The sequence below is a fragment of the Herpailurus yagouaroundi genome, unplaced genomic scaffold (assembly GCF_014898765.1).
Source record: "Herpailurus yagouaroundi ecotype Mexico unplaced genomic scaffold, PumYag 67681, whole genome shotgun sequence".
Taxonomy (NCBI): Eukaryota; Metazoa; Chordata; class Mammalia; order Carnivora; family Felidae; genus Herpailurus; species Herpailurus yagouaroundi.
The window spans coordinates 4,368,392-4,393,135 of NW_024420481.1; the positions used below are offsets into that span (position 1 = coordinate 4,368,392).

Sequence of the window (24,744 nt, forward strand, 5' to 3'; positions counted from 1 at the left end):
TTTGACTTTGTTTATGGTCTTGTTCCCGTACAGTTTTAAATTTAATTGATCAATTTCCTTCACGGCTTCCAGGTCTTGTAGAAAGGCCCACTTCCACCCTGGGATTATAAATGAATTTATATAGATTTTCTTCCAGATCTTTTATGGTTTTACCTTTAAATCTTGAGATCAATTCAGAATTTTATTTGGGTGTAAGAGTAAGGTTCTTCACTTTAATAAACCCCCAAATGATTAGCCATTTGTCCCCCCTGCCCATTTATAAAATGTCTCTGGCCTTAATTGTTTTGAAATGCCAGCTTTATTATAAATTAAATTCTCACTTTGTTTGTAGAAATTAGAGGATGTGTTTCTGGACTGACTATTCTGTTTCATTGCTACATCTGTCTCTCTCATCTTTAGTGCCATACTGTTTTAGTTACAGTAGCTTCAGAGTCTGTGCTAATATCTGAAAAGGCTAGTTTCCTTTATTGCTCTCCTTTCTCAGAATTTTCCTATCTACTTAGCTATTTTTGCATGTTTATTTTTACAAATTTTACTATCATTTCGTGAAGTCACGAAAGCATCCAGTTAGCATTGAAATTGTGGTTGTCTTGAATTTATAGATTAATTTAGGGAGAAATGACATCTCCATAATACTGAGGCTCCTTTCCAGAGAGCACCATTTACTTAAATCTTTTTTATGTCCCTCAGTAGAGATTTTCTCCATATAAGTCTTTTTAAGTTTATACATAAGAATTTTATCCCCTTTGGCTGCTATTATAGGGAATCTTCATGTCGAATAAACTCCCCTGGCCATTATTATGTGCATTGAGGACCAATGATTTAGGGCAGGGACACAGATTCATTTGGTCTAGAGTGGGACCTGGGCACTGGCATTAAAAACAAAAAGCTCTTGTGATGATGCGGATATTCTATTGTGCAAACAGGTTTGAGAAACTCTGAGTTATGGAATTTTTCTAGAGCCCAGGAAAACTTCAAATGAATTCATGCCTCCTATTTAATGCCCTTCTCCTTTGACCTTCCTTATACCCCATGCAGCCCAAAGTCACTGCTGTGCTTTCCATAGCTCCAGGCCGCTTCAGCAGCACTTTACCTTGGTCTTTGCTTCTACCACAAGGGCCACATCTTCAAGACGGATCCCGAATTCTCCATCCTGATAGTAACCAGGTTCTAGGAGACACAGAGATGCTTGTGGTATTAAGCAGGAGGAGGACCCAAGCCTGTGTTTCCTGTCCAAATTGAGGAGTGGCTGGAGTGCCCAGCTGTCTGGCTGTCCCTTGGCTCAGGCAGACCCACCACTGGGTAGATGCTCACTGACCACGCAGAGGCAACCTGCCAGGCCTTGTAGCCAAGCAGAGAAGACTTAAGAGCTCACTTGGATCCTGGAGGCACCCCCATCTCCTTGTGTGCTACTGTCCTGTTTCCCCACCTTTGATTGGAGTCTCCAGTGTTTGGATGTACAGTCAGGAACTGACTCCCAAGGGCAAAATGAATGTATGAGCTGAAGGGATTTAGGATTGGGGTATGACAATCCACTTGGCGCTGGGAGTGGTGGATCCCAGTGGGTCTGTGCCTGGCATGTTCCCTGAAGGTTGGCACTCCCTCAACTGTAGTCCTGGGCTAGTCTTGGGCGGGGGAGGGGGTGGAAGAGCTTGAGAGCCATACCGATGGAGGTGAACATGCCCTTAGCCATGGGGATGTTGTTGTACTGGAATCCCACTGGCCCTGGAAAAGGAGATGTAGGCAGAGCATCAACCCTCTCATACTCTCCAGCTCAGAAACTAGCAGGCCCTGGGGACCAACTGGGGAAACTGGGCTTTCTCCAGCAGCACTTGTCCACCACATCTTTGTCTACCTGGGGCTGGCACAGAGACCACATTGGCTCTGTTTTTTATTACTTTGGTGTCTATGCCAGTCAGCTGCTAGGCCTTGACCTGCCACTCCTCTCTCTGAGGCCCTCCCAGATGCCAAGCAGGCAGCAGGAATGGCCAGGTGTCAGGATTTCTCACTTACCCTGTGGAGCATCACCTCCCACCAGCTGGTTAACCCTGGGTGGGTCACTGCATCTCTGTGGGTCCCGGTCATTTCCATACCTATGCAATGTTCTATCTCCTTCACAAGAAGTGGGGGGCGGGGAGCCCAGGGAAGTGCCGAAGAGACACTTACACTCATGCACACAAAGGAAGTTGCCAATGCCATGGCCTGTCCCGTGACCATAATTCAGCCCAACATCCCATAAGGCTCTGCGGGCAAACACCTCCATCATTCGCCCTGGAAGAGAGATAGCCCCCAGTCAGTCAGCTGGACCCAACTGTCTGCTTGGCCCCTTCCTGCTCTCTTGTCCCAGAGTCAACTACCAAGATGGTACCTGTGGAGAGTGGCTCCTGAGAGGCAGGTTAGCATGCATTGTTTACAGCACATCCTACATTGTACCTATGTTACCTAGACTGATGACTCTACTATAATTTCTCCCCATCCATCAAGACACCCACTTCCTCTAGGAGTCCTCCCATGACTGCTACAGCCCACAGTAGCCTCCCCTACCCCACTGAGCTACAGTATTAGATTAGGAGTCAGGAGGCCTGGGTTCAAGGCTTGGCTCTCCCAGTAATCCTCTGTGTGACCTTGGGCAACCTGCTTTCACTCTCTGGGCTGGATTTTTTTCATCTATACAATGGATGGGATGGTGATATAATCTCTGCCACACTAGCCTTCTAGGGTGGCAGTCTGGGTCCAGAGAAATCAGGGCCTGAGGCTCTGGGTCCAGCCTGGTTTCCAAAACCCACCTGATGTATTAGCAGGAAAGACGAGTCTGGACAGATCAATATTTCCGATCAACACACGGGTGTATGCCTCCTGATGGGGAGAGGGAGAGGTAACGTGGTAAGGGGAGGATCCTGGGAGTTTCCGAGGGGGACCTGTTGAAAGCTGGAGCTTGGTCCATGTGGTTCTCTTTAACTGGTCCACAGGGACGCTTATAGATGGTGGTGGGCTGAGGCCTGACAGTACGGGGTTGGGAGGCAAACCCCTGGGCTAGAGTCCTGACGTAGCCACTCACAAACTCTGAGACCTTGGGCAAGCTACTTTAACCACCCTGTCCCTCAATTTCCTCATTTGTAATGGAATGATCACAGTACCAGCTCATAAGGCTGTTAGGAAGAGTAGGTCCACTTATGCACATGAGGTGCTTCAAACAGTAAATGTTCAAATACAGATCAGCACCCTTATTACTATTATGATCATCCTTGAGTTTCCTTCAGGCCTCAGGTTTGGGTTGGGGCCTCATAATCTGGCAGGTCAGCCTTGCTCAGTTGGGCTGCTTACATTGCGGATAAAGGGAGGGAGGTGGGCTGACAGCAACCTCTTCTGTTCACTCCTTGTGGCAATGTGGTAAGTCCTCTCATCACACACATGCACACACACATGGGCACGCAAGCACATAGGTTTGTCATCTTGTGCACGACAGCCTGGGGCATTGGACTCAACCCACTAAACTTGAGCTCTTTGAGGCCTGGCCAGCTCTTGTTTGTTCTTTATTTCCAGCACCACGTTCAAGCCATGGTCGACTTGCTGAAAGCATGAATGTGGCCCCCTGTTCCCTCGCCACCTAGAGCACCCTCCCCTCCATGTACATAGAGGATGTCCCAGCCTCTTCTCCATGTGGGCCAGCCCTCACTGCTTTCTGAAAACCTTCAGCTCCTTTCCACCTCTGCCTCTGAGACTTCTCATGCAATTTCTCTCTGCCTGGAATGTTTTTTTCCTCTTTTCTACGGAGCACGGGACTAGGCACACAGACAGCACTGAATAAATATTTGTTCACTGATTCACTGAAATGGGATGATGATAAGCTTCGGCTGAGGCCCTGTTGGTGGCCTGAAATATCTCTGGGGAAGTAGCCAGGAGCACTGACTGGGTTTTCTGGTACTAACTTGCTGTGTGACCTTGGGCAAACTACTTAACCTCTCTGGGCCTCAGCTTTAGCCTCCGTAAAATGAAGGGTTCTTGCTGGAGTGATTGCTTGGGTGTCCGTTGGGTAAAGGTGGGTAGGGGTATTCTGGGTCCAATTCTTACCTTTTGGAAAGCAGAGGGGGTGCCCCAGTGGACCGTTCTGGTGATGTCTGTGGTTCCATCCCTGTGGAGAAGGACAGTCAGCATATACAGCTTGGCCATGTGCTTCCCGTGTGTTTCCCACTGGGGTTTGAGTGGTAAGAGTGGGGTGGTGGTGAGGTGGGTTAGGGGCAAAGGAAGAACATAGATGCCATTGTCAATTTCCCATCTTCAGCTTCTGTGCATAAAGGGACTCTGAAAGCTATGAAGTTCAAAGTCACTAAGTTGTCTGACATTTCTGATCTCCCACATACATACTCCACCCCCATCCCACCTATTTTGGCTGTTTTACAAATCTGAGTTTCTTGGGTCAGCCTAGCTTTACAAGCAAATTTTCTACCAGGCTTTCGGGGAGGCAAGAGGAAGGGGACTGTCCCATTTTTACAGGTGGAGAAACTGAGGTTCAGAGAGATCATCATATTCTTACACATTCACATAGTTATTTACCATTTTTAGAACACTTTTGCAGCTCCCTGGGAAGGGTAGCAGAGGGGGCCTCATTATCCTCATTTCCCAGATGAGGCAATTGAGGCCATGAGCCATCCCCCTTTCTGAGGCTCAGTGAAGCCAGGCCTCAAGCAAGCATTGACTCTCTACACAGATCTCTCCTTGTAAATATGGATCTCACACAAGGGTTTGCTCAGAGTCCCAGGAAACTGAAGCCAGAAGCCAAAAAGTCTGACTCCCAACCACAGCAGCAGCTGTTCCCCCAGATGGTCCCTGTGGTCACCACTAGGAAGGGGGAGGGGAGAGAATCCCAGGGCCCTGGGGATTCCTCCTTGGGGGCAGGTCACAGGGCGTGGCAGACTTCTTCAGAAGAGGAGAAGAGGAAGTGAGGTGACCAGTTCCCCGGCCTCACCCTCTCTGAGCATGCCCCAATCCAGCAACGCCCCTCAAATTCACTTCCTCTTTGCACATTGGCCATTTCAAGTACACAGTAGCACAACGCCAGATTGTGATGAGCACAATGTGATGAGCGAAGCCTGCTAGGCTGAGCTCTTGGGTTAGCTCCCAGAGCTGCACTAAGAGCAAGCGAAGAGCCTTTGTCACTGGCACATGCACCATTGCCACAGGATAGAGAATGGGAAACTGAAACTACTCGCTCTTCCATCAGTTCGGCATACCCCTTCCTGCCCACCCCTGGCCCCCCGCCAACCCTGCCCAAGCTTTTCTACAATCCACTTGCTTCCTAGATAAGAAGGGAAAAATCTACTGACTCATCTTATCTCAACTCCTGTGTGAATGATTGGTCACAAATTAGGAAAAACTGGGGTTAGTTAGCCTATTCTGCATGGCTGACATGTCTGCGTGTTCAGATTGTGTACTGTACAAGGGTAACACCTCTAAAGGGGTACCAGTCACTCCGTGGTTATATACTAATTTCAATGAGAGCACACAGGTGGACGCACAGATTGTGGAGTCTTGGAGGTGGCAGGGGTGGGGGGGGGGGAGAGTGCCCTCCTACATAACCCTACACATGGTCACTCACACATATCTATTCACAGACATACCCATGCTGATAGGTGTGCCCTGTTTCAACTGTGCTCTGGGCACCCTCTGAGGGTGCTTCTCTCCTCACCTGCTGCTTGTGGAGACCTGATCTGGCTGCCACCCCCAACCTGACATGGTCACTGCATCTGTGCAGGGTGGGGAGAGGGGGCTGAGGGAGGATGCATGCTGCTGGTGTGTGCGTGAGTAGGTGAGAATGTGAGTACAGTGTTTGTGCAGCCAGGCAGGGCTGCTAAGCATGGCTGTTCAGACTGTGTAATAACATGCAGGCTTAAAAAACACTTCACTTGGGGCGCCTGGGTGGCTCAGTCGGTTGAGCATCCAACTTCGGCTCAGGTCACGATCTCACGGTTCATGAGTTTGAGCCCCGTGTCAGGCTCTGTGCTGACAGCTCAGAGCCTGGAGCCTGCTTTGGATTCTGTGTCTCCCTCTCTCTCTGTTCCTCCCCTGCTTGCACTCCATCTCTCTCTCTCAAAAATAAATAAAGATTAAAAAAATTAAAAAAAAAACCCACTTCACTTGAACAAGGAGAGATGTTTCTGATTCTCCCAGAGGTGCTGCACGGGCAGCCCCAATGACTTGGCTTCTGTGTTTCCCACCGTGCAAGGATCCGCAAGTATGAACATGGGAACAATGCTCAGGGTCATTCAATCCAGGGCTCTCTTTTTTCATACAAAGGATCCACACCCAGGAAGGGAAAGCTTCGACCAGCTCTTAGGCAGCCCAGGATGTCTGTGTTGAGATATTCGGGCAGGGCAGGGTGGGGAGTACATACCAGTATTGCCCCCCAGAATCCAGCAGGTACATCTCATCTGAGGATAGCTTGCGGTGCAGCTCCTTGGTCGGGCTAAGAAGGGGAGAGCCACTGAGAAGGGAGTAGCCTAACCCTACACTGGGCAGGGTGGAGGTCCCGAGTGGAAGCAGAGGAACCCCCTCACCCCTTATTTCCCAAAGGGCCCTGGAAGAGTACTCAGGTGATGCTGCTAATGTACTCAGTACACACCTGCTTGTCCTATACCTCACCAAGCAAGGCCTTGGTCCCTGGGAAGAGAGAGAAGAAGGAACCCAGAATGCAAGAGCCTGGAGAGCCTCAGAGAGCAAACCAGTGCAGTCGTCTCCTTCTACATAAGGGAGAAACAGGCCCACAGAAGCCAAGAGGCTTGCAGGAGGCTATGCAGTAAAGCTGGGGAGGAGCTCGGCCTGGACCCAGATGCTCAGTCTAGTGCTCTCTTTCTTTCTGTGACCGCTGAGAAGCCAGGGAATATGAAGGGAGAGTCCTCGAGGGTGGGGCTAGAGAGCAAGAGTTGGTAGGGCCAAGGAATTCCTACCCTGCTACTCTCTAGAGGGGAGAAGGGGCTGGGCCAAGGCAGCTGTGGGCTTGGGAGACTTTGGGGGAAGGAATTCTGGGACAGGCCAGGCTGGCCCATGGAGGACATCTGATCTCTTCCTGCTGTGCCCATGCCAGGCTGAGGCATTCTGGTGGGTTTGGGCCCCCAAATTCTATCAGGCTGGCCTGCAGGTGTTTGTTTTCTATGGAGCCAAACATCTGGTTATCCCACCTCTGGGCCCTCCTTAGTTGGTTCAGGCTGGGTGAACAGGGCTTTCTCCCCATGTACTCGAGAGCTTTAAGAATTAGCTAATATAAACAACTCGCAGGAAGCCAAGGAAAAACATCCAGCAGCCCCGCCTCCCTTCCAGATCCCTCAGCCCTGTGTGTTCACAAATTCTCAGCCTTTTGTGGGGAAAACTGCTCAGGCCTTTTAATTCCAAGAAGACTCCCAATCCCTGACGGAGCTCCACTGCCCATCATAGCCTTCACAGTGCTAAAGAGTCTCAAACCTTAAATGTGGGCCTGGGCCCCAGAGCATTTCTTCCTTCACACCCCCAGCCCCTGCATATACCCCAGGATCCCGTCCCTACAGGGGCCTGGAAAATTCCTTCTCCTGAAGTACCTGTAGTGGGCCAAGGCGGCATTCAGGCCACTAGCAGAGATGGTTTCGAAACTGGGTCCAGAGGAGAACTGTTCCTTTCTGAAAAGTACATGGCAGGAATGGTCAGTGGATGGGCTCAGGGTCTAGGCTGGACCCAGCATATCTAATCAGGGCAAATGAAGGTTATGGCTGCCTCTACCTCAGCCAGACTCCATTTGGCTCTCCCAGCCCCACCTCCTGGTGCCATCTTCCCAGGCTCCAGTTTGTCAGTTATAGAGCATTCAAGGTCAGAGAAGGAGGGGCTGTAGACACCAATTTGTCCCCCTCCTCCCCCATTTTACAGATGTGGAAACCAAGGCCCATTGTCCCAAAGTGAGTTTATGGTAAAGTGAGAGTGAAGAAACCTAGTTTCTTGTGTCTGAAAGCTTCCCCAGCCCCACAGCAGCATCCTGCACCTCAAACCTACAGTATGCTTCTGGCCTGGGCCATGCGTGCCCTCAGGGAACTTCACTCCCTAACTTGATACTTTCAAGGGGTCCAGGAGCCATACCTGTCCTGAGCCAGCCTCCCCCAGGGAAACAGGGTCTGTGCCTGAAGCAGACACCAGGGGGCACTGATGGGTTGTGGCCCTTCAAGGTGTTCCGCTTCCAGCGATTCCAGGCACTGTCATCCAACCCGCCCTGCCCAGCTCCCCGACCCCCTCCCACCCGCCGCCGCCAAAACCTGCTACTCCTTGTTCCAGAGAGGTCCCCCAAATACAAAGAGAGTCTTCCCACTGAAGTAAGGAGACCAGGTGCCCCTCCCTGCCCCCACCCCCACCCTTAAAAATGGTCAAAATGTCAGCAGTGGTTCTTCACCCTCGGAACTTGTTGAGCAGCTCTGCCCCTGAGAACTCATCCACCGTGCCTTTGGGCACGTTCTTCTCCAGCCACACCAAGTAGCGGATCACAGCCACGGCGTCCCGCACCTGCAGTGGGCAAGCAGAGGAGAGGGCTGCAGCAGGATCGCAGCCAGGGCTCTGGGATCAAGGGGATCAGGCGGCTGCTGGGGAGCTGAGCTTTGAAAACTCGAGGGTTTCACTGACTGATGATCTTAAGGGATTCTTAAAGTTTATATGTGATTACAGTGTGGTTATGTTTTAAAAAGAGTTCTATCTTTTAGCGACACTTCCTAAGTGTTTTCTTTTAGAGATACTAGGGTGTTAACAGGAGACACTATGATATCTGGGATTTGCTTTAAAACCAGCCAGCAGTGGAGGGTGGGGGCGTAGGCAATGAACCTGGAGTTGTAGACCAAATGCCAGGAGCTGAAGAGGGCTGGAGCAGAGAGGTGGTGCGTGGGGATCATTATGCTGTTTTCTCTACTTTTGTATACGTTTAAAATTATCTATAAGAAAGTTTTGTAAAATGCGGCATTTCTTCTAATTTGAACAGGAATATCCAAAAGAGCAAGCTATCGTCTTGCCAGGGTGAGGAAATCAGGCCAGCTAACACTTACTTAACATTTGGAATGTGCCAGGCAGTGATCAAAGCAATATATATATATACACACACACATATATATACACACACACATATATATAATTATTCAATATAATTATATTTGCATAATTATTAATTATGTTTATATATGTATATAATATGTATACAATTATGTATTTATATACTCCATATTATATTTATATACATTTATTTATATAAGTATATATTTATATTCATATGTATACACATAGTCTATGCATATAAATGTATATATGTACACACATGTGTATATGATTATAGATTATATTTTATATTACTTGTATATTATAATTAATGTTAATTATAAGTTACTTATATATTTTATACATATTATATATTGTATAGCATATATATTTATCTATTTAATCCTCACAACAACCCTATAGTGTAGACTACTATTATGGTACTCATTTTACAGATGAGGTAACTGAGGCCCAAAGAGCTGAAGCAACTTGCCCAAAGTCACCCAGCTAGGAGGTAGGTAGAGGAGTTGGGATTTGAATTCAGACACTCTAGCTCTAGGGCCCATGCCCTAAACCACTGTACCAGGTTGGGCATGAGGGATGAAGCCCAGGTGGGTGCCCAGGAGTTTGGTGTCTACTTCTCTATTTCCTTAAGCTTCTTCAGGCTCGTTTCTGATTCATCAAATCAGGAGTTTCCAAAAGCTAGTCCTCCTGCGACTTACGTGGCTGGCCCTGAGGAGGGCCTGTTCCTTGCTATTTTTCACCGCCTTGGTCACCATCACTGGGGAGTAGGTGTCTTCTATGAGTTTCTCCTGTCATGGGCAGAGAGGAAGAGGTATGGGGCCATCTCCAGGGCACAGTGGGGTTTGAAAAGTACTGGCAGGAAAGCCCAGCTTTCCTGGGCTAATCAAGCAACCTGGTCAATGGGCTAATCTAGCAACATGAGTTTCCTGCATGTATTATGTCATAACAGCTACCATCTGTTGAGTGCCTGCTGTGTGCCAGGCACCGGGCTTTACATGGACCATCTCCTCTAAATCTCTTCAGATAAAGTCCTCTGAGGTCAGGACTCTTATTGCTGTTTTACAGGTAAGGAAACAGAGGTTAGGACTGGCTAAGTCACTTGTCCAAGGTCATTGCACAGCCAGTTCAGGGCAGAACCAAGACCCAGTCTCAGGTTTGGTGGCTTCATAGCCTCTGGTCTACTAGGCTGTTCCCTCTCTAGTCTCCTTGACAATCTCTGAGCTCTCTGTGGACAGACATCTGCTCCCTCTTTTTCCATCTCTTCTTAGGGAGGCCTAGAAGGGGACTGACCAACTGCCTGAATGGCCAAGGGGCTGTGACCCCACTTTAGGTTGAAACTTATCAGGGCTGGCGCAGGGGCAGGCACGATGCCTGGCCTACGCTGGGCCTGGCAAACCTGGCCTAGGCTGGGGCCTGGCAAACCTACCGTGGGTATCACTTCATAGAGCCCGTATGTAGTATAGCTGGTCCCGATCCAGATCTTCACGTTTCCTGAGGCGTAGGCCTGGACGTTGTGACGGACTTGGCTGTAATCTTCGACTTGCACACACATGGAGCCCGTGCAGCTGGAGTTGAGGTACTTCAGGGTCTCAGAGTTTAAGCAACTCCTGTTTACAAATAACCTAGGTGGGGACGGAAGATGAGGAGGGTACTGAGGGTCTCTAAGGTTGATGCACTTCCTGGAGGTCAGAGGAACTCCAGCAAAGAACCAAGCAAACCATATTTGGAGTAGGTGGGAACAGAGGTCAAGGGGTCAGGAAAAGCCCACTGCAGGCTTCCTAGAGGATCCTGTGGGGGTAGGCAGCAGGTTCCTGGGAAGGCCGTGTACCAGGGCCATGTAAGTGGTAGAGCATCAAGGGGTGGGAGTTGGAGGAAGTCCTGGAGAGCAAGCCAAGGAAAAGCCATACCTGATAGAAGAGTCTGTGAGCAGTGTGTAAGAGTAGAAGAAGGGGTTATAAGGGATGTCACTGCCACGAAGGTTGAAGAGCCCTGGGGAAGAGAATTGATGGGGTTTCTTTGAGGCTGGTCTGCCCAAGGCAAGGACTTGCACACTTTTGCCCCACCATTTGCTTTGGGCCCCAAAGAGTCCCGGCAGTGTGCCTGAACATCTGCCTCTGAAAGTTTCTCAGTTTGGTGGGGAGGGGGGCTTTGAGGTGCTGATGAGAGCAATGGACCCCCCTTTCTCCCAGAAAAATGAAGATGCCCCACCAGCAACCAGCACAGTTCCAGTGGGTTCCCAGAATATCTGAAGCTCAGAGCCAGGGTCAGGTAAGAAGCCCTATGCCACACTGGGACAGAATAGGGTTGCACCAGGTGCGAAAGCTGGGAGTCTGAATGCTCTTGGGTTGCTGGCCAGGCTGATGGCAGGTGTTAGTTGGGCCCCTTTCCCTTCATGGGACAGCCTTTGCCGTTGTGCTCAGCCCCTTCCTCTGATGGCCTGTGGGCTGCCTACAGCGTGCTCTGGGCTTCCTGGTTTTCTTATTAAGCAGACATGATCTCCTGCCCCCTAGCCTTCTTAGTTCCCACAGACCATGGCCATGGAGCTCTCAGAACCCGTGGTGATAGGGTGACTGGGGGAGGAGTTCTGGGTTGCAGGTCCAAGAGGCTTGGGGTTTGGGGGGACCGAGGCGCCCACCCGTGTCCATGAGTCCACACTCACAGGCCGTCTCATCAAGCGCTGACAGAAGGACAGCAGTTGGTGCCTTGGGATGCTTTTGCATCTGGCTGCGGATGTCAGATACTTTCTTCTGCCAGGTGTTCCCTTGAAGCAAAGGAGCCAAAGAAAGCATAAGCAACATACTTTCCCTTTGGCACTCTGTTCCTGAGAGGGCTCCCTCAGGGCAATCGCTTTCTGTTTCTTTCTTTTTTAAAAATTTTTGTAATATTTATTTATTTTTGAGAGAGAGGAAGCACATGACAGCACAGTAGAGGGGTAGAAGGAGAGGGAGACAGAGGATCCAAAGCAGGCTCTGCACTGACAGCAGAGAGTTCAATGTGGGGTTCAAACTCACGAACCGTGAGGTCATGACCTGAGGTGAAGTCAGTTGTTTAACCAACTAAGCCACCCAGGCACCCCTTCCCATTTCTTTAAAAGCAATAGAACACTGTCTTCAAACAAACTCTCACTTCTGTAATTATTAAGGACATGGACTCTCTGGGCTGACTGGGTTCAAGTTCTGGCCCTGCCATTACTAGTTGTGTGATCTTGGACAAATCACTTAACCCTTCTGTGTCTTATTTTGCATATTCGTGAAAATGAGAATGGATTATCATAGCAGTATTGACATCAATAGGGTTATTTTGGGCATCAAATGAATTAATATTTGTAATGCACATAGAATGGTGTCTTGATGTATAGTAAGTCTGGTGTAACCTTCTGATCCATAAGTAAGCATGCAGAACAGAGATCAAGAGAGCAGCCTTGGCTGAAGGGCAAAGGGACAAGGCTGGGTCATGATAGAGCCTCTACTCTGAAGTAACCTGGTGCCTAATAAGACACGGGTCCTTGAACATTGTTTTAATTCTTATTTGACCCATTTACAGATAAGGATGTTGAGGCTTCAGGGAGGTAAAGTGACTTGTCTAAGATTTCATAGGTAGCAAGGGGTGGAGGGGTGGAGCAGAGATTTCAACCCAGGTCTTTTTGACTACATGGCCCACCCTCCTAATCTATATGGACACTGGACTATCTTGCTAACACTGTCAGTCCCCAGACTTGTCCTTAAACTCTGTGCCACAGAGCTGTCCTTTCTAGGATGCTTGTGTCCTGGTTCTAGGACTTTAGTGTTCATCTTTTATCCCTAGTCTCTGTAATGCACATGAAGGGTCTGTTCTGAGGCACAGCTCATATTTTGCTGACAGAAGGTCATAAACATTAAGGGTCCTAGCTGGGCTCAGAGATTAACATAAGCAACTTAATGCCATTTAAAAAAACTTTATGCAAACAGGTAAAACTATCCAACAAGAACCAAAGCTTTGGGTATGATACTCTTTAATGATTGTTTTATTTTATTGTGGTAAAATACACATACCACAAAATGTATCATTTTAACCATTTTAAAGTGCACAATTCAGTGGCTTTAAGAACATTCATAAGATTATGCAACCACCACTGTCTAATTCCAGAATTCCAGAACATTTTCATCATTCTGAAAGAAACCCCTGTAGTCATTAGGCAGTCATTCCCTATTCTCTTCTCCCCTCAGCTCCTGGGAAACATTAATCAGCTTTCTGCCTCTATGGATTTGGCTATATTGGATATTTCATACAAATGGAACCATACAATATGGGGCCTACTCTGGCTCCTTTCCCTTAGAATTATCTTGTCCAGGTTCATGAATGTGATACATTTTTGTGACAACAAATGCAGGCAAATTTAAATTGTCTGATGCATACAGGTATCTTGGAATAATTAAATTTTCCCGTTCTTTTCCTTGCCCTTTGCCCCCTTTAAAGCTTATCAGTTGCTGGAGAGAAAGTCTCTCTTGTCTCTGTAAGCTTAGTGACTCAAGAACTCTGTTCTTGGGCTGCCAGGCCCAGTTCTGGCTCTGGATGGCTTTTCCTTGAAGACGAGCAGCCTACGAAGCTTAGCATCCTGTCACTTGTGGGAAGTGACTTTAAAACCCATGTGAACTCTCCCTCAGTCCCTTGGAAGGGTTCCCCCTTTTATCCCCTCCCCTTCCCGACATAACTGCTCTCTTCTTTATCTGAATGGAATGAGTATTATTTATGATGGTACAGTCCTGGATAGCAAGTTTCTTTAAAATTTTTGTGAGATGCAGAATGATTCTGCAAATTATACCAGAACAGATAAAGAAAATTGGGCAGTTTTAGCTTGTTTCATCATCCTTTCTATTTTGAAATTTCCCTCCTGCTCTTTTGACTCCTTTTCAAGCAAGAAATGTGCACGGACCTGTGTGTGGAAAGGGGCCTCTCAGATTGCCCAATATTGCTAGGAATCCAAGTCCATTGGCTTGTTCAGAATTCCTGGGGAGGTAGGGGGTGGTGGTGTCCAAGACAGTGATTCATAATCAATAGCCTGATCATGGTCAGGATTTTAGTTGCTACTTAACAGAATCTAGAGCATGCTGTTCTTTTATGATGTATTTAGATAGTATCAATGAGGTCAAGATGAAAACTATTGATGTTAGAATTTGGGGGGTCAGTCAACTTTCCTTTGTGGTCTGGCCAAAACCTGAACCTTAAGTTGTACCATGGATTGACCCTGAACTTAGTTACATACTTCCTTTGTCAGCCCGGCCCACCTGACCCCAGACATCTTATTACAGGAGGGCCAGAAGTCAAGGTTTGAATGAATCAATATAAACCAGTCTCCACTACTGCACAAGCAACTCATATCATGTTTTTTCCTCTCTTGAAAGGGGTGGGGTTCTTTTTTTCCCCATCTTGCTCTGATTCCCTTGTTTCCTCACTTCCTGTTCTGTCTTCAAATCCCCTTCCTGCTCCTTCTGTCTTCAAGTCCTAACACTATTTATTCCAGTGTTTTCTAAATATGGTCTGAGGACCTTTTGATTCAGATTCTTTGAGATGACATCTGTTTTTTAAATAATCATCCCAGGCAATTCAGGTGCACACAAAGGTTCAAGAACCATTGCTCTGGTAATTCCTAGGACAAAATTTTCACCCAAAGGAGGCAGCAGTGGGGACCTGTGTTGCTTCAAGTTGGGAAGGAGAAGGGGCTTAGAGAATCACCTGTGAATGCTTCCTGCAGGACATAAATGGGCTGGCTCAGAACCAGAGGCTTCTCTGACCCCCATGCCTGGTCCACAAGGTTGGGTGTGATGGACACCAGTTTTATGTTAGAGTTCATGAGGGCCATGTTATAACTCTCCCAGGAACCTGCAGAGACAGGAAGCAGTCACTTGTCCCCTGCCTGTTCGCACCTCAGGGAAAACTGTGACTCAGGCAAAGTTAGTCCTTATCTGCTCTGCCTCCCACTCCACTGCTGAAGCCCAGCTGCTCAGAGTAGGTCCAAGCAGTCTGGTTCTGTTGGAGCATGTCCTCTCAGCCTCCTTGTTCTGCTTTCAAAGCCTAATTGCCCTGGGCCCACCCCAACCCTGCCCACAGCCAACTGGCTAGGTTTATACTTTTAAGCACCAATGGCTATGGGGCCCTCTTCTCAGTACTTTCCATTGTAACTGAGCTTCAGTGCCACAGTCCAAAGAATGGTGATGCTCACACCATTGGAAAGGCTGGCAAAGAAGCCAGTTCTGAAGGGGGAACCTTTTGGTACATATTTGTGAAGACCCCACCCTTGGCCAGCTGGCTGGGGTCCCAGAGCTCAGGGACCTATGATCCTGGGGGGAGGGGAATATGCTTCTTTGTGCAGAAGCTCACTGAACTTCTTTGACCCTTCCAAGCTGCCTTTCCGAAGAGTGCTCCCAAGTGATTCTAGTGCCATAATTGGTACAGCTTCAGAGCACAGAGGATGGTTCTGGGTTCAAGAACATCCTGGCCTATTTGTCTGCTAGATATATATTATGTCTGTTAGACTTAATGATTCCCTGGATCTTCTAGGTTGGGGCTCTGTACTCATGACTTAAAAAAAATCTGCATTCATTCTTTTAAATATATTTACATTACACAGTCCATGAGTAAGTCTTTGTTGCAAAATATTCTGCAACTATAACTTGAGACCCTCTGTCTTTAGAGTCATCCTATTCCTCCTTCTACGAAGGTATGCTTCTTTACATCCCAGAGGGGCTGAGTCACCCTTGTTGCTGTGGACAAATGCAGGAATGAGGGAAAAACATACCAATGGAGAAGAGAAAGGGGTCGAAACCCACACGCTTTCCAGCAGGAACCTCAGTGAGGAGCCAGACGACTATGGAAGCTGTATCAACTAAGAGGAAGACAGGAAAGAATGGAAAGTCACCTCCAGGGACAGTCTCAGGCTCTCCAGTCAGGCTTCTGTCTGTGACAATCCTGCCAGGTACGTCCTCCTTGATGTCAGCTTCAAAGGTGAGGTATGGCTTGAGATTTCCCAAGTTTCCCATAGAGGCCTTTCATGCATCCTCTTACCTGTACTTTCTTGAACCTAGTCCAGATTTCAGAGCTTGGGGGACAAATCCATGAGACCTTTTTACCTTCTTTATGTAGTTCCCAGTTGCAGTCCATCTGCCGCTCAGCCTGGGTCCAGTAGCGACTGTCAGTCCAGAGACCTGCTTTCCCCATGGTCACCACTGCAGTTCCTGAGACAGAACAGAGAAGTTTGGAGTTGAGGGTGAAGGTGAGGATGGTGGCCTTAGTGCATAGGCAATATGGTACTGGCTCCAAGAATGTCACAAGGGGTCTCCGGAAAGAACTTCCCTCCTCCATTACAAAAAGTGAGGCAGGAGACATTAAGGAGAGCGTCGGGGGAAGCCAGCTTGGGTCAGGCATCTCTGCTCTGTGTTGAGATCCTCACCTAAGGAGGGACAAGTGGGGTCTGCTTCTGGCCTTCCAAAAGAGTCAATGCTGCATGTAGGTGCTCTCAGGAAAGATGGTGTGGTAGTTAGTATCAAGACTCAGTGGCTGATAGGGACACTAAGCCAGGGGCTTAGCTGAGGACAGGCAGAGAAGCCAAACCCAGTATCTTTGGCAAAGATGAGTAAGGCAAGGAAGCTTGAAGCTTAGGGGAGGAATGTTTAAGGATCAGCAAGGGAAGCGTGGATTTCACTCAGGGGGCCAGGATCAGAGTGGGGGGCCCCTTCAGAAACTGGGATCCCATAAAGTGCTTTTTTGTTTGCGACTCATTTGGCCATGTGAGGTGATGTTTGAGAAGAACCCACTAAGTAAAACTGTCCCCAGGTGAGCCATGTATGAAGGGAATCAGCGGGCCCCTAGTGGCTAGATGTGGAAGTGGCAGCTGTTCCAGAAATGGAGCCCAGGGTGTGCTAAGCTACGTCTGGCAGCAAGCACTGGAAGAAAGCCTCCTGCCTTCTGCCTCATGAGAAGTGTGACTGGTGGTTTATGAGATGTATACCCTGGCGACCCTTTTCTGAGACGTAGAGGGGAGACAGGACCACTGAACATTAGGTCTTGGGGTCCTGGCTTCTGAGAACTGGCCATATTAGAGCATCTGTGACTACCTCTGGGTCTACCAACAGAAGCAATAAGGGCAGGGTAATGGCTGTCACCTGCAGACCCTGTGAAGCCTGTCATCCACGCACGCCTCTTGTCACGTGTGCCGATGTACTCACTCTAGGAAATCAACAACACCGTTGTTAGCCTTCTTCATGGAGTCAGACCCCATGGAACGCCCCCAACCACATCCCAGTTCTTTCTGTCTGGTCAGATTCAACAAGTCCTACAAGCCCAGGCACACTGGGCACCTCTTCCAGGAAGTCCTCTGTCACTCCCCCAGATCTCAGGATCTTCCCTTCCTTTGGACAACTGTGTCTCTTGGAGTCTCAATCCCATAGTCCAGAACTGGCCTGTTCTTGTCTCCCCGGTCAGAATGAAAATTCTGTGCTGTCTGGGATCATGTCTTTTGATTCTTCTGGTTTCTCCCCTCTAGCTGTCGCCACACCCTCCCCCGTCTAGTATGGTACACTGAGTACACCATAAATAACTTCTGCAGAGGGCTTTACACATAATTGTCTTTTGGTCATCATAATCCTTTGAGACAGATCTCATTATTTCCATTTTGCAGAAGAGGAAACTGAGGCTCAGAGAAGTTGAGATACTTACCCAAGATGGGAAAACCAGTTCAAGCAATCTTATTAACACTGAAAATGCCTTCTCTTCCAAACGGGCTAGTGCTCAAAAGGTGGATGGGATGGAGGCAGAGCCGGTGGTGGGGAAAGGGTGGGATGGGTTGGCAGGGGTGCTGCTTTGGGAAAAGCAGTTCTTGTTCAGACCATCTTCTTTCCTGTCTGCTCCCCTCCCCCAGCCTACACTCCAAATTCATGTAGTCCGGGACTGTGGATCATTCCAATGCTCCATCCATCAGGTTATGGAAAAGGCTGGGCTGGAAGGGAACTTAGAATTCTTCTGGTCTGATTCTTAGCCCACGCTCTAACCTCCTAGGGCTGGAGTGCCCTAGACATTCATTCTGGATCTGCCATATAGGGACTGATCAAAATTGATTCTGAACTTGTTTATAGTCTCATTGCCTGGAGGCAAGGAGATTTGGTGATGGCTTCTCTCCTATGTAAAGGAATAGACTCTCTCAGCTGCCCTAAAACTCACATGTCCAAGCCTTGTACTTCCTTCCCTTTGCCTTTTGAATCCTTTCTCTCCTTCATCTTCTGAGCCTTAGCAGCCTCTCATTTGTACCCTGTTCTCATTGGTGGTTGACCCAGGATAGCAGAGGGCACGGGTGGGGGATGAGCTGTCCCTTACCATGTGGGCATCCGTTTCAGGGATGATGTAGGCAAAAAGATTCTGGATGTGCATCTGCTGGCGGAGGGCTGTGAGCTGTGCTGTGGTATTGACCACAGTAACTGGAAGGTACTAACATGTGACAGGAAGACACCAAGACACACATAGAGACACACATTGCTTAGAGAAAATGATGCTTGAGCCCCAGCATCCAGAGGAGTCACCAGCCCCCCCACCCCCACCTTAGGCAGGTACTGGGTGTGGCCAGGCTGGACCAGCCTGCAGAGGAAAGGGGTGGGAGCTGATGTTACGGGTGAGTCTAGAATAAGGTGCCTGGGCTGAGAGGAGATGTAGGTGTTGAAGAACTTGGAGAGAAACTCCTTGTGACAATAATGGGACCTGAGTCACAGATGGGGGCATGGGTGCAGGGATCTGAGCCCTGGCACTGGGCCAGGCTAGAAGGACAGTCTTTCTTTGGATACCTTGGCAGCAGAATTGCAAATCTAGAAAATAAAAATACAGGATGCCCATCCAGTCACATGTGAAATTCAGATAAGCAACATATAATGTTTTAGTATAAGTATGTCCCACACACTATTTGGGGCATACTTATACTAAGACATTATTCATTATTTGAAATTCAGATGTAACTGGGCATCCTGTATTTCACCAGGCAACCCTACCTTGGGGACTTTTTCAAGTTTCCACCTACTGGTCCCAAATGGCAGAGGAGAGTGAATGAGTACCCCCAGAAGTTTGGGATATTGTCCAGAAAGATCCCCTCTAAGCCATTTCTTTAAAAGCTGTTTTATCTTTAAAATAAAGAGTGTGGTAGGGGCGCCTGGGTGGCTCAGTCCACTAAACGGCTGACTCTTGATTTCGACCCAGGTTTGTGAGATCCAGCCCTGCATCAGGCTCTGTGCTGACAGTGCAGAGCCTGCTTGGGATTCTCTCTCTCTCCCTCTCTCTTTGTCCCTCCCCTGCACGCGTGTGTGCTTGCTCTCTCTCACTCTCGAAATAAATAAACTTAAAAAATAAAACAAAAAGTGTGGGTTTTTTGTTTTGTTTGCCTTCTACTTAATGATATATCCATGTCTGTTTTAATATAAAAGTAACATGGTTTGCCCACTCACCTGACTTCCCCAGTGGTCTCATAAACTTGGCATTGCAAGCAGATGTACCCCATTGGCCCTGAGGCTTAGTGAACTGCTGGCAGGCCACCAGCTTTCGCCTGTGCCTCCCCCTGCCTGAAGAAGCTCTTTTGCCCTACTCTTGTGGAAAGAATCTTCTGGTCTCCAGCTAGGAAGCTGAGACCTTTCAGCTCCAATATGCTATGCCTTCGCCTGTAGTCACACCCGAGGCCGCCCTCTCACCCTTCCGTTGTCCTTTCTAGCTCTGTCTTCCTCCCTCCTCCTTTCTGTGCCTCCTTTTGCACTGTAACTTTAGAATTTTTGTTTTCTTTCCTCCCATCCTCCTCTTTGCCTCTGCCCAGCGTCAGCCAAGGCTAGCTAAAGCCCCTCACCCTCCTTCCTGCCCCTCCTCCTTCCCTCTAGCGGGGCTGCCCAAACCCAGACGGAAGTAGATAAACTGCTGTGGGAATGGATGGGAGGGAAGGATGGGGTGTGCCTGTCAGACACTCGAGAATGTGCTGCCCGACCTGAGGGATGTTAATCAGAAACTGTGGCCCCAGAGTCCGGAAGTCAGGAGAAAGGTGGGTAGAGGCAAAGGCTAGCAACTGAGCCAATGTGGGATGGGGAGAAGATGGGAGCTGTGGGGTGGGGCTGAGGCGGGGCCTTACCGGAGGGCTGATTAAACAGTTTCTCACGTCCTCTGCCGTCAGGTCCACTGATTTTGGGTGGCCCCAGACACCCAAAGCTAGAAACCAGGAGAAAAATCCAGGGTCACTTGGAGACCAGTTAGCTCCTAGAGAGCACAGGGACATGTTTCCCCAATCCTGCTCCCTGTCCCCACTGGGCCTCCATCCTTTGAAAAAGCAATGCTGTCCAACTCTACCTTAGGATAAAAATAATCACATTTCATAGGAAATTAGGCTGAATTGAATGCACCCTGGGTCATAATCAAAGAAACCTGTTTCATTGACAAGTGATTGCCACTTTTGCATGGGGTTTAGTGCTCAATAAATCAACTTTTCCCTTCTAATCTAATTGGGACTTTTCAGGGTTTACCAAACTGGAAAAGTTGTATGTAAATTAAAATTTTATAATCAAATTTTCTTTGAAATTCTCTAGAGGATCTCGTTAAATAATCAACCCACCTTCATTTTACTCTTCTATACATTTAGTTTTATATATATTGGGTTTCCTTAGCATTCTTTTTTTTTTTTTTTTTTTTTAAATTTTTTTTCAACGTTTATTTATTTTGGGGACAGAAAGAGACAGAGCATGAACGGGGGAGGGGCAGAGAGAGAGGGAGACACAGAATTGGAAACAGGCTCCAGGCTCCGAGCCATCAGCCCAGAGCCTGACGCGGGGCTCGAACTCACAGACCGCGAGATCGTGACCTGGCTGAAGTCGGACGCTTAACCGACTGCGCCACCCAGGCGCCCCAGCATTCTTTTTTTAATGTTTATTTTGAGAGAGAGAGAGAGAGAGAGAGAGAGAGAGAGAGAAAGCACCCGCTCATTTGTGCACATGAGCAGGGGGAGGGGCAGAGAGATAGAGAGGGAGAGAGAGAATCCCAAGCAGGGTCTGTGCTCAACCCAGAGCCTAACTCGGGGCTCAGTTGCACTACTTTGAGATCATGACCTGAGCCAATATCAAGAGTCAGATGTTTCACTGACTGAGCTACCCAGGTGCCCCTATATTGAGTTTACTTAAATTCAAGGCCCATTTGTACCATTTCTTACGACCCAAATATCTGGCTCTCATTTCAGGCTCATTTTTTTGAGAGAGAAAGAGAGAGAGAGATGGGAAGGGGGTAGAGGGAGAGGGAGAGAAAGAATCTTTTTTTTTTTCAGTGAGAGAGAGAGAGAGAGAGAGAGAGAGAGAGAGAGAGAGAGAGAGAGCTTGAGTGGGGGAGAAGGACAGAGGGAGAGAGAGAGAATCCCAAGCTCAGTAATTTATAGTATCTCATTATATACTTGCAATAAGCTTGTGAGGTGGATATTACTGTCTATTTTCTATAGATGATGAAGCTCAGGCCCAAATAGGTTTGGTAACTTGCCCAAGTTTTGCCACAGTGAGTCAGGTAGAGCAGGGATTTGAACTGGGGTCATCTGAGTACAAAAAGTAAACCATAGGAAGGGTGGTGCCACAGGAAGGACAGAGTATATGGAAACTTAGTTTCCAATTTGGGTCCCAAATTTGGTGTGACCCAAGGAGTCACTCAGTATTGACTGAGCAAACATTTCCTAAGTACCTACTCAATGCCAGACACTGGGCTAAGTCCCACAGGCTCTGGGTCGTCTAGCCCTGAGAGTCCAATGGTCTCTGATAGTCCTTCCCTCTAGCCCCCACTTTTAGGATGGATCTCTTCAGAGGGTAATGAGGGCCTGGGTGTGGGGAGACACTATACTTTTACCTTCTGAGTGGCTTGAGTTACAGATAGGAGTGTGGCTGGCATCTAACACTATAAATGTCCTGCATGGCTGTGTTGGTCTCATAAACTCAAAGGGAAGTTGCAACCCATACTGTTGATCTAAGAAAATGACCCCCATTTCTGTAGGAAATATTTGGCAAAATGGTGATGCTAGGATGCTAACATAAGAAGCAAGACTCAGCCAGACTATGTCTGTCTCAACACCCAGATTGTTGTTCTCTAAGGCCAAGGCTGTGGCTGCCAAGGTCAGGCTTGTGTTCCCTGACACAGGGCCTAACATTGGGGAGGTACTCAGGAAGTGGGTGCCGACTGAATGAGCGGGGTCCTGCTGATAGAGAGCAAAGGCAACGAGGCCTCCCTAAGGCTGGGGGTGGAATGGGTGTGGAGGGCATTGAGCTGGGCATCTAGTTGTAACCAAAGAGGACAAACAGGGCACCATGGGAGTGACAAAGACCAAACTTTAGTTATGCTCTTCAGAGCCTCTTCTTCACTAGAATTTGACTTTGGCTTTCCATGTCCATCTGGTCCTTGGTGGGCCTGTGTCACCCAGTCCTCAATAAGAATCTTGCTAAGTCAATTTAGAGATTGAATATCTGATCACCTTTACTATCTGATCAAATTCCTCAGCCTTCACCCTTGATATCTGTTCACCCTGGCCTGCGTTCAGTAAGAATCCTATGAAGCTGGCTTAGCAAGAACTCCCCTACCCTTGATGTCTCCTCTTAGTAATTTTCCATCCACTTCCCCCTCACTCTGTTCATTGGCTGTTAAGTCCTCAGCCATCTTTGCTGTATTCAGAGTTGAGCCTGATCTTTCTCCCCTATTGCAATAATTTTGAATGAAGTCTTCCATACTCTTTTAACAAGTGCCAGAATCATCTTTTCTTTAACAGGTGGAAATGGAAAGGTGCCAATCCAGACTTGACCTGACTCTCTAGGGCCCTGAGGACTGGCTCTGGGGTTCCTCTTTCTCATGACAGTGAGGAGGACCAAGAGAGAAAGAGATAACCTCGTCCCAGCCCTCACTCCAACCCTTTCTGAACCCAGAGGGGAGAGGCCAGAGCTGCTCTCCAGCTGGACCTGCCCTCCCAGCATGGGAGGGAAGGACCAGGATGCACATACCACAGAGGAGGACAAGCCAGGGGCAGCATCCCCAGTGAGCTTGGGCCATGGGGTCTCCAGATGCCAGTGCTGGGTGGATGGAGGGCTGTGGGGGGTGGAAAAGGCAGGGATGTTTCCCTGGCCTCTTCCTCCAGGCCTTCCGAGGACAGGAGCAGTCAGGGGGTGGGGGCTGGCGATGGGGAGGAGGCGTCCAGCTGGTGGATGGTGAGTCCCCCTCTGGTCTTTTGTATCTGAGGGCTCCGGACTCGGACTGGACTCGGGAGACCGGAGTCGGGAATCCGGGTGGGTGGGGAAGCTTCAGCTCTCCAAGCCCGCCCCGTGCAGAGTCCAAAGATCTCTGGGCAGAGGAGCTGCAGCTGGTCTCAATCAGCCTGCTCCTCCCCGCCCCCCACTTCAGCAGCACGTCTCAGTCATTCCCGAATTCTGTCCCCCTCCTTCCAGCAAGCTGTTTCCCATTAGCTCCCCCACCCCAGGCTCTGGATACAGCCCCACTTTTGCTCCCAGATGAATGTTTATCTTTCCTCCTCCTCTGAGCTGGCTTGTCTCAGAAAAAGCCAGTGTCCTCACTCCCTAGTGTTTGGGAAGCCCCGCTGCACCCCTCAGGGAAGGGGGAAGTTCGTTACAGCAGGAGAGCTACTTTCTTCAGCTGGGGTGAGTCCCCTCGGTAGAGCCCACTCTGTAAAAGTGCTGCCAGTCACTGGCAGAGAGTAAGACTGCCTTTCTCTTGGGATGTCTGGGATGGCGGGGTTCCATTCGGCTGTTTGAGCCACATATCTGAGACAGAATGAAGACTGCATTTGGACGGGCCAGGAGATGCCACTGAAGAGGGAAAAAGACTCAAAAAGGGGAGTTTGGGGGTCTCCAGAAGACAAATTTAGTGAACTGGACATGCCCTTTCTGCCATAGCTTCTAGAACAAGGCTTTGGTTCCCCTGCAGTATAGGTCACTCCTAACTAGCATGAGTCCCTACAGGAGAAGTGGAGAAGCTGAGGCCAGCATTGTGTCTACACCCAAGGCATCAGAGGGCAGCTGGCTGCACAGTGCCTAAACAGCTCCCAAAAAATGCCCTCTAGAACACTTGGCCAGAAAAAGCAATACTTGTGAGAGACAAACAGACCCAATGGACAGGTACTTGTCTAGCTTGGCGGTCCTGAGAGGCAAACCACACATTTCCTTTTGATCTTATTTTTAATGCATTTACACTCTGATTACATCTGCAACAAGTTTAAGGTGGCTTTCAAATACTTCATCCAAATACAATAAAATAGACCCATTCGGAGGAGGGAAAGGGGGCCTTCGCTGGACTCCTTGAAGGAGGGGAATTTAAATGAGGAAGGAGGTTCAGTGCACTCCACCTCCAGGAATAAAAGTAGAGCCCACAGCCTCAGAAGACAGACCAAGGACAAAGACTGTGAGAACCCTGTGTGGCTCTGGGACTGCTGATGCTCCCGCTGTCTTATCCCTGGCTCCCCACCCCCATTCCATGAATGGGGATGACGTGATTCCCAGGAACCAGAGGACTGGGGAAATGTCCCAGCAAAGGCCCTTACTCCCCTGTGAACTGCACTAGCCACCCTGAAGGGCAAGCTGGTAGACTTGATGGAGCCATGCACAGGAGGAACCCCAATAGCCTTGTAGGACCAACAGCCCTGCCTTCACCAGTGGAGCCAGACTGTCAGGGTTTCAA

At 48.7% G+C, this 24,744-nt stretch overlaps 1 protein-coding gene across 1 annotated transcript in view; it reads right to left on the reverse strand.

The window, feature by feature from the left end:
- Positions 1 to 23,354, reverse strand: part of XPNPEP2 (X-prolyl aminopeptidase 2) — a 26,916-nt gene extending 3,562 nt beyond the window's left edge. The window contains exons 1-19 of the mRNA XM_040468076.1: positions 23,058 to 23,354; positions 20,177 to 20,253; positions 18,400 to 18,510; positions 17,193 to 17,256; positions 16,161 to 16,265; positions 15,830 to 15,916; positions 14,767 to 14,913; positions 11,714 to 11,815; positions 10,962 to 11,043; positions 10,481 to 10,676; positions 9,753 to 9,842; positions 8,405 to 8,514; positions 7,569 to 7,646; positions 6,392 to 6,463; positions 4,072 to 4,132; positions 2,787 to 2,856; positions 2,167 to 2,271; positions 1,666 to 1,725; positions 1,094 to 1,170 (exon numbers count right to left, since the gene is read on the reverse strand). Coding sequence (XP_040324010.1) covers positions 1,094 to 1,170; positions 1,666 to 1,725; positions 2,167 to 2,271; positions 2,787 to 2,856; positions 4,072 to 4,132; positions 6,392 to 6,463; positions 7,569 to 7,646; positions 8,405 to 8,514; positions 9,753 to 9,842; positions 10,481 to 10,676; positions 10,962 to 11,043; positions 11,714 to 11,815; positions 14,767 to 14,913; positions 15,830 to 15,916; positions 16,161 to 16,265; positions 17,193 to 17,256; positions 18,400 to 18,510; positions 20,177 to 20,253; positions 23,058 to 23,106 — 1,743 coding nt within the window. The 5' untranslated portion in view covers positions 23,107 to 23,354. The remainder of the gene's footprint in view (positions 1 to 1,093; positions 1,171 to 1,665; positions 1,726 to 2,166; positions 2,272 to 2,786; positions 2,857 to 4,071; positions 4,133 to 6,391; positions 6,464 to 7,568; positions 7,647 to 8,404; positions 8,515 to 9,752; positions 9,843 to 10,480; positions 10,677 to 10,961; positions 11,044 to 11,713; positions 11,816 to 14,766; positions 14,914 to 15,829; positions 15,917 to 16,160; positions 16,266 to 17,192; positions 17,257 to 18,399; positions 18,511 to 20,176; positions 20,254 to 23,057) is intronic.
- Positions 23,355 to 24,744: the final 1,390 nt, after the last annotated feature.